Below are 9,276 nucleotides of genomic sequence, written 5' to 3'. Positions count from 1 at the left end.
AGAGCTACTCGGGCAGAAAAGATCCTTATGCATCATTTGAATCCAAGCTGCTAGGATAAGCAGGCACATCTTGGGAACATGGGACTTTCTCTTAACCAGAATCAAACATGTCCTTGTTCTCCTCAGGTGGTGGAAGGAAAACTAGAATTATTATCAGCCCAGTACCTGCAGCCCTTCTACCTGCCTTGGAATGCCAAATGCACTCTAGACATTCGAATAACAGCTATTCTTGTAAGAAAATAGCTTTATGCATCCACTCAAAAATACATAAAATGGAAAAGAAAGTGGAGTGCTTTGGCCTTGGGCTTACTACAGAGAGGCAAGGGGAAATACCAGCAATGTAATGAGTTAAATTACCTTCCAGGCTTGTGTGGAAGTGCCAAACCTCTTCAAAACACAAGGTTCTCACAAATGCCATTTATTCCAATAGGATACACATTGCTAAATAAAATGAGTCACTATGAATGAATCAGATGAGTTGGAACGAAGTAGGAGCTTTTTATAAACTCCAAACATATTGGGCAATAACTAAAACGCCTACAAATATTCAGAGCACTGGGTAAGAATGAATTTATGCCACTTTGCAAAGAAGTAATTTTTGTATCTTAATACTTAGGACCAAATAATGATTTTATGTCATATCACTAATGGAGATGAGACTAGAAGGTGTGAAAAAGGATTATCATTAGAAAAGCTAAGATCATGGTATTGTTTACTTTGAGAAAAGAAAAAAGCAGTATTTTATTGCAGTTTTAGCAATGACTACAGCCAAGCATTAGCCCTCCTCATTTTGAAACTGCATTCTGTTCAAACAGCAATGGATGGTTAGGAAATTCTCAAAACAGAAATTCAAGAAGCACCATTTAAACTTTTTTTTTTTAAAAAAAAATTAAGCATTACAAAAAAATGGAACAGGTCATTCTGCCTCACTCAAACCATTCTGATCATTTTGTTAAATAAGAAAAAGGAATATTTAATTTAATGTGTGCAAAAGCTAATATTGACATTGTTCGGTACATAGAGCAGGATCACATTAAGAGAAACTGAAAGAGGAAGAGAATAAACTGTGCTCGGGGTCCACTGTAGATAGAACAAATATTAATGGGCTTAAAGTGTAGTAATATAGTCAGGTAAGATTTTAGAAAAGGATCTTTCTAACGATAGGTCTCGTGAGACATAAGAAGGGATAGCACAGGGAAGTCATGGGACCCTCCCTGGAAAAGATTAACCCAATTTTCCCCAATGTTTATCTCCAGTGGAACTGCTCTGGGACAGACTGTAACTACCTCTTCAAGTCCATTCCAGACCTGCTTTCTAACAGTTTTAAGAAAGCTGTTGTTAATGATTTTAATCTCACACAAATGGCCTTTGCCACTTGGCAGTGTAAAGGGAACACTGATCTCCAGAAACAATTCCTGCCACAGCGAAATCAGGACAGACAGGAAGAGATGAAATAGATTTCTCCTTTAAGTTCACTGCTCTCTGTTTTTATATTTTTTTAATATAAATTAAAATATATGAGTTTGAAAGAAACCAAATGGACAGCACATACAGAGCAGACAGTGGATAAAGGGGTATGAGACCATCAGAATGCAATGGTCCCACTCAATGCAGGGACTTGCTAACTAGTATTACTTTGGAAACGAAGAAGTAGGCACAAGGGAGTGAGCTGGAAATTCAGATTATACATTTAGGTTATACAGTTGACAGAGAAAATGTCCTGTTTCCAGGAATTTTTAATTTACATATTTCTTTTGTCACAGTCTTTGCATTAACGAGCCCGTTGGATCTCCTGCCTTGGATATCATCACTTCAAGGTTTCTTCAGGTGAGATGGAGAGAAAATACTTTATCAGAAAAGATATTACTTTCTAATACATTGCCATATACACACTTGTACTAAAGACAAGGTCCTGCAGCTGCTCAGCGTGGCTAATGGTGCAGCATTCCTTAAGCACCACGTTCACACCGAGCCCTAAGCAGCTGGAGCAGCTGTGGGAAGTGCAGCCTTAGATTAATACTAAAGACATCATTAAGTGAGTAATTAAGAAGCTGAATCTCTCCCCTCTCTATCACTCCACCTACTTTTAATAGAACAGCTCCTCAGCCACCTTGTCTTTGGGGTATATCTACCTTATCATTAATTCTGTCACGTGTATTTTACAGGTAAAAATACTGCTGAAAATATTGTCTTGCTACGTGTGTGAAATAAACTGAAAAAAAAAAAGGGAAAGTGACAGATGTATTAAAAGTTAAGTCAGATAAAAGACAAGAAGACACTTTTCTGCCATTTGCCCACAACGTGCAGCACAGGCTGTATCATAAGCTGAAAGTCCTGACAATCAAAGCCTTGAAATCCTAGAGCACACAGCCCTCCCTCCTTCCCATGCTCATCTGGGCTTATTTCCAAACACTTTTAAAATAACTGGTTTAGCATAAGATCACAGTTAGCAAAGTTCTGCCAATCCTTCTATCAATTAACTATCATGGATGATCTTTTTGTTTTGCTATCAATAATAGGATCTAGTCCATAGAGTTGCTGATTCCAAACCTCAGTATTTGCTCTTATAGCCCAGCCTCAGCCCAAAACCCCAAAGGCTAAATGTTTCAAGCCCCTTAAAGTAAGCATGGAAGAAGCAGGTTAAAATTCAGTGAAAAACCTCAAGTTTTTCTAAGTTTTCTTTCTTCTTTTTTTTTCCCCCTGTGATACAGGCATGTGACATCCAAATTTCATCTGTAAGTGATCAAACCCATAGGTGAAACACAAGAACAAAGGATTTACCTAGTGAGTCATCAAAGTGCTTTATTTTATAAAGCCTTGCTCATGTTTGGAGTGTAATCTAAGCACTAACATACACAATAATGAGTCTTCCCTGCCCTGTCCAAATAAACAGTTTATCAACAAGAATGAGTGACAAAAATGCTACACAGACAAGAAGAATGCCTTGCTGTAAATGTCTAAAAATGTACACTCGGTGGCCGCAATTAAATATGTACTCCAAGTACATGTACCTTATTTTTACTTCAGGGTCTCCCTGTGGCCTCACATACCTTCAGAAGCCACAGCATGCTGCAGAAAATGAAAGCTGTGTGAGAACGTAGACAACCAGGGTATATATAGGGAGAGGACAGAAAAAAAACCCAAACCAAGCCACAGTACCAACTTATTTAAATACATACAATACAAAAGTATACACATACATTACAGTGCTGCAGACATCACTAAGTCAAACGTAACAAAAAAAAACCAAAACCTGTGGGAAAGGTCGGGGAAAGGAGAAAAATAATGAGTACACAGCAACAGGGACAGTATTGCCTTTGGCCACTGAAGAGAGTGAAATGTGTTGCTATTGTATAGGCTCCTCTGAAGTAAACCACTACACAGGTGATGCAGAGTTGCAGGCTGAACAGCACTGACGTTAGTCATGGACAAGGCATGCTGGCACTCCTGGTCTGAGTTAGAAACGACGATGGGGAGGCTTTGACTTCTCTTACATTGCCTAGAAAATCTAACAATTTCAATAAAGAAATTTTAAAGGCACAGCTTTAGCACAGTGTATAAGTAGATAAACTTTTAAGCATATGTAAATTTGTCTCTTTCAAGCATGGAGTCTTTCAGGGAAAAATACAAGAGGAGAAAGGAATACAATGTGGTTTAAAAATTTGAAACAAGTTAAACATGATCAGCACAGTTTCAGGCAATGTATTATACAATCAAACTTGAGTAAATGGTAGGACAGGTCATTTTGATGCTGAAAGACAACCTTGGGAAAAAATCCCTCTGAAATATCCTTTCTCTTTTTATTGTAAAAGAGTCTGTCATGGAGGTGAGCGAGACATTCACTTTAGTACACTACTGCACATTACCTCTTGGAAGATGACAAACATTACTTCATTTGTACTGCAAAATAACTTTACATGTAAACTCAAAAGTCATATATTGTACACGGCTCTGAAATTCAGAAATATCCCTGCTTTCCTAATAATGTAAACAGTAAAATTCAGGGTTCATTTCTCGAGGGATAATCTATAATAAAATACCACTGTTTCCACAGTACGACATAAGCATTTCAACTTCAAATTCCCAGTAAATTACAAGGGAATGGAATTTCTATCAGTGTGCACATCTTTCAGGATGAGTGAAAGATGGAGCTACTATTGCCCAAAACTATGCACTTCTTCAGATAAGCTTTCCTCTTTTTTTTCTTTCTTTTTTTTTTTTTTTTTTTACACTTGCAAGAATATAAAACAAAAGAAAACTTCAGGTAACAAACTGAAATGAGGAAAGTTTTCCCTTAACATAAGTTGACTATAGCAAAAATGTACACACAGCATGAACGACGTTAGCTCTTTGTAAGATAAGAGGTGCCAGCTCTCAGGTGGCTGAGAGGCTGAACTTCCTGATGCAATGTGCTGAAAAGGAGACAAAAACAGGAGAGGGAGGAAAAAAAGGGAAAAACCCAACTGCTAGGAACCAAATGGGAAAAGCTTCTGGCACCAAGGGCTGTTGCAGCTGCTTTTTTAAGGAGTGCCAGTGTGCAGGGTGTAATCCTCTTTTTTTTCGTAAGGTCTTCATCATCATCATCATCATCATTATCATCATCATCATCATCATCATGAAGAATACTGTCATGTATCTTTTTAGTTCAAAAAATAAACTGATCCACAGTTTACAATTTGATATCAATATTGTAGATTTAACATGCATTTACTCTTCCCCACCCCCACCCCACACCTCTTTGCTCATTTATTCCGTTTCAGCTGGTAGCATCAGAGTATTACTGTCACAGTGCACTCTGAGTAAGCTGTTCTATTTATTTAAATTATTTTAAATTTTTATTTTATTTTTTTTTTGCACACACAAAAGAGTCAGAAATAGCTAGAACTATGCTGGGAATATCAGGCAGCTGTTAAAGCAAGTACTCCACCCCACTTCAGTCATCTTTGCCAGCAGATGTAAACAAAGGGGTTGCTTTCTGCAAGATGAGTCCTTCTCTGAGTTCTTTTTTTTCCCTCCACTTTTAGCCACTGCTGCTGTCCCCAGGTCTCGTGTCTGTCCTATGTAACACGATAGGTTACGTCAAGATGTTGGCAATAAAGTCCAAGAAGCGCTTTGAATACTGTTCAGGATTAACAGTTGAAATTTCTGCACCAGCCTAGACAGAGAATTGGGAGGGGAGAGGAAAGAAGGAAGAGCCAGAGTTTTAATTGATGCTTTGCCACCCAGGGTGTCACTTAGTCAATAAATTTCATGTGCAGCCTCAGAACCAAAACCAGAAACACAAATTGTAATGGACCTCAAGCAGAATCTTACTGATGCCTTCTTAGACTTCACACAAGGACAGTGATAACTCAGCACTCACCACTGTAATACCCATCTTCCATTTCTGAAACAGTCTTTCTACTTTCCATATTTCTCTTTACTTTCATTGTACTTCAGTCTCCTATATGAATTCCTACTGCCCAATCAACCCACTGGCACAGGGTGCCCAGGGAAGTGGTGGATACACCAACCCTGGTGGTGTTCAGGGTCAGGCTGGATGAGCCTTGAGCATCCCTGCCTAGTGAGGAGGTGTCCCTGCCCATGGCAGGGAGGGTTGGGACTAGGTGATCTGTAGGATCCATTCCAACCCCTAAAATTCTGTGATTCTGATTCACCAACAGATTCTGGTCTCTTGAGCAGCAGTGCCTTCATATAGAGAAGACTGAATTACCACACTCAGATCTGGCTTGTCAACACTTAAATAACACATATTGTTATCTGAATGCTAAATAACCTGGTTTGAAATATATGGTAACAATTAGTAACACTTTTTTCAACATATATGTATTTAAGCCTGGACTCACTGAATAAACTGTACAATTGCTGTTTCAATGAAGTCATGATTTCATTCCTATTTTTGAGGCTTTCAGAGCCTTAGCTACATTTTTAGCTACATTTTTCCTGTTTTACAGAAGGGGAAAATTGTATGCATACAATCAGTGAATGAACTTCAGTGTCGGGTGGCTCAGGATGGAGACAGCAAAATAAACAGAATGGCTGTATGAAAGTAATGTTCTGTAATAAGTTCTAATCACAATCAGCTTCAATAATCATGGTTGTTATTTACAACATATTTCTATTCCTAATTTAAGCCAGAAGTGTGAGTTTTTAATGTCTGCTACATTCAAAGTTCTTGAATAATTGCCAGATAATGGCTGCATGTGGTCTGGAACAACCTTCTGCTGCCCCAAGAGCAGAGAGAGTAAGGACAGGATTGCTTTAGAGAGACAAAAAGTACCTTCTACAGGGCCTAAGCATGTCACATTGTTCACCTCTGTAACTAACCTCACCCTTTAGCTACTTACACAGAGAAGGGATTTTAACCTCATGAATGACTATGGTCTTCTAAAAAGGTTTATGAAATTTGAACCTTAAATCACCACAGGAGTGACAATGGTAGATATAAATCATAAATGTAGAAGACTGGGCTGTTTCACCATGGTTCTTAGATGTCTGCTGCTAAGCAGCAATTTCAGTCAAAATAAGTAAGTTCATGTCCATCAAACTTCGCTGAACAGTCTCTGAGTAATTAATGTGTACATTTTATGTTGAATTTTGCAAATTGCATCTTTTTTTCTGAAGAAGTCTTGTAGGGTGAGGCACATTAGATGCTGAAGAACTAACTTCAACGGGCTGTACCAAATAATGAAACCATCAGTAAGGCCCTGCATCTGAAATAAGCTTCACAACAGCTTTCACAGTGCTGTATACCTCCACAAGCATCTGGTGAACAGCTTTGTTTGCAGGAATAAGGTGCATCTCATAAATTTAGGACAAAGTCCTAAAAAGGCATCTGACTAGAGCTCTTTATGGGTAAGAAAGGTACATGTAGGGCTGAAAAAGGAGTTCCACTTTCAGTATGTAATGTGCAGCAGTTACTCTGTACTTCTTAATTGCACACTAAACATGAAAAATAATTCTGATCTATTTCCCCTTAGCCTAGGTTTCCTGAAATCTCCTGTATCAGGGCACTAAACAACAAAAATGTATGAATGTAAATGGGATAAGAGGAAAAAAGCAACCCAGATACTCACCCCGTGCTTTACCGTTTTTGCAGCATGGGCAGCTTTCTTTTTTGCATCATAATGAGTAAGAATGTCAATAATGGCCATAAAGTATACTTCCTTTCTAGGGGCATCTGCAAACAGCAAACACAGGGCAGTTAGAAAGACTTTTGAAACATCTTAATCAGGAGTCCTCCCTCTAACAAAGGAGAACATCTAAGACTCAATCAGCAGCTAAGACAGGTCAATGTCAGCCAGAATCACAGATCTGTAAAGACCACAGGCTCAAGCTGTCCTTACCTGAGAGTTTAACTGCAGTCATGTGCAATGCAAACCCCCCTGAGTGAGCATAAAATAAAACACCAGCTTACAGAAAGAGGAATTATTGCTCAGTTAAAGTAACATGGATTTCATCTTCCTTTGTGGAAAAACTATGAAGTTTTATATGAAAGGTAATGCTTCTGTGTCAACAAACAAGATCATATTTTCTTTCTGAATAAACCCATGTATTTATCCATTTCAATGCTTATGAAAAAAAAAGAGAGAACTTCTCTGTCTTGAACAGCCACAGGTAACTAGTTATACTTAGTTTTACACACTAACCCAGTTTCAGGCTTCTTACACAGTGCTTATGATGACTTTCTTAGCTGGAACACAGAAATTGGGGATGAGTGCACAGATTTTCAGAGAGCAACCAAAAAGCTAAATATAACTTGGAATGAAGCTTTTCTCATTCTTTCTAGACCATATTTAACAGCATTATCTTATCCACGAGGAAAAGAACAATTATAGATACGAGATTTCCTGAGGGGGCTGAAAAAGCTAAGAATTAACTGCTGAAGAACTTACCTGAACAGCTAAGCAATATAGGAATCTTCTGCTTTCTGCTGCACCAAAATGCAAATTTCCTTTTCTGCAGAGTGAACTTTTATTTTGCAGTTTACATTTGTCTTCACGTGGTTGTGAAGACATTAGGATTCTGACGCAAGAATCAAACCATCTTAACATAAAAATATTTATTACTGCTTACTTTCATGGGATTTTATTCCATAAACATCAATAGCTGGATCAAATTCCCCTGGGGCCAAAGGCAGTGAGCTGTTCAGTGTGTTTCCTGGACTGTCTGGAGGGGTTCCAATGGGGTGAGTCCCATCACTTTCACCTTCCTCTTCTCCATCATTCTCTTCACACTCTACTTCTTCCTGTTCAGCTCTTTCAACATCATGAATTCCAACCAGCAAGCTGTAGTCCATGAGTTTTAACTGAGCAAGGAACTAGAAAGTGATAATAAGCAATTTATCAGTGTCACTGAAGAACGTAAACTGCACTTACAAACAGAAGTTACACAAAAGTGTCATTGGTTGAGAAAAACAGGCACTTCTAAGAGAGAAAAAAGGGAAGGATTAAGTGATAAAGCTAGCAGAGAGACACTTGAGTTTATCAAGATGTAGTAACAGCACACAGAACACTTGAAATTTATACTGTAACCCACTCTCCCAAAATCCTCAGGGAAATTTTTTTTTTGTGCAGTGAAGACCTGTGTGTGTGTAAGCCAATGACTGTCACTCCTTTCTTGTGTTTCAATTAGATTCACAGAATCATAGAACATCCTGGGTTGGGAGTGACCCACAAGGATCATCTAGTCCAACTCCTGACCCTGCACAGGACATCCCCAATAATCACACCATGTGCCTGAGAGCATTGTCCAAATGCCTCTTGAACTCTGTCAGGCTTGGGGCTGTGACCACTGCCCTGGGGAGCTGGTCCAGAGCTCAGAAACCCTCTGGGTGAAGAACATTTTCCTAATATCTAACCTAAATCTCCCCTGACACAGCTTCAGACCATTCCCTGGGGTCCTGTCACTGGTCACCAGAGAGGAGAGATCAGTGCTGCCCCTCTGCTTCCCCTCATGAGGAAGCTGTAGATAGCTATGAGGTCTCCCCTCAGTCTCCTCCAGACTGAACAGATCTAGCAACCTCAGGCACTCCTCAAATGCCTTCCCCTCAAGGCCCTTCACCATCTCCACAGCCCTCCTTTGGACGCTCTGCAATAGTTTTATATCTTATATTGTGGTGCCCAAAACTGCACCCAGCCCTCGACACTGCTCACCCAGAGCAGCCTCTGTGCTCTCAGGTGTGTGACACACTATGACCTGCTGCTGAATCTGCCCCTCACTCCCTTTCAAGCCCTCCTAAAGAATCATGGAAAAGTGTTCCAATATTCTTGCAGT

The 9,276-nt window shown here is 39.3% G+C and overlaps 1 protein-coding gene across 1 annotated transcript in view; it reads right to left on the bottom strand.

Moving 5' to 3' along the window:
- Window positions 1–4,232: 4,232 nt before the first annotated feature.
- PIP4K2C (phosphatidylinositol-5-phosphate 4-kinase, type II, gamma) overlaps window positions 4,233–9,276 on the bottom strand; it is a 53,923-nt gene continuing 48,879 nt past the window's right edge. The window contains exons 7-9 of the mRNA XM_009075648.1: window positions 8,077–8,320; window positions 7,077–7,180; window positions 4,233–5,155 (exon numbers count right to left, since the gene is read on the bottom strand). Of these exons, the coding sequence (XP_009073896.1) occupies window positions 5,075–5,155; window positions 7,077–7,180; window positions 8,077–8,320 (429 nt within the window). The 3' untranslated portion in view covers window positions 4,233–5,074. The remainder of the gene's footprint in view (window positions 5,156–7,076; window positions 7,181–8,076; window positions 8,321–9,276) is intronic.

Source organism: Acanthisitta chloris, unplaced genomic scaffold (assembly GCF_000695815.1).
Source record: "Acanthisitta chloris isolate BGI_N310 unplaced genomic scaffold, ASM69581v1 scaffold3535, whole genome shotgun sequence".
NCBI lineage: Eukaryota > Metazoa > Chordata > Aves > Passeriformes > Acanthisittidae > Acanthisitta > Acanthisitta chloris.
Note: the sequence above shows the minus strand (reverse complement) of the source record. Positions and strands in the feature narration are given on the sequence as shown.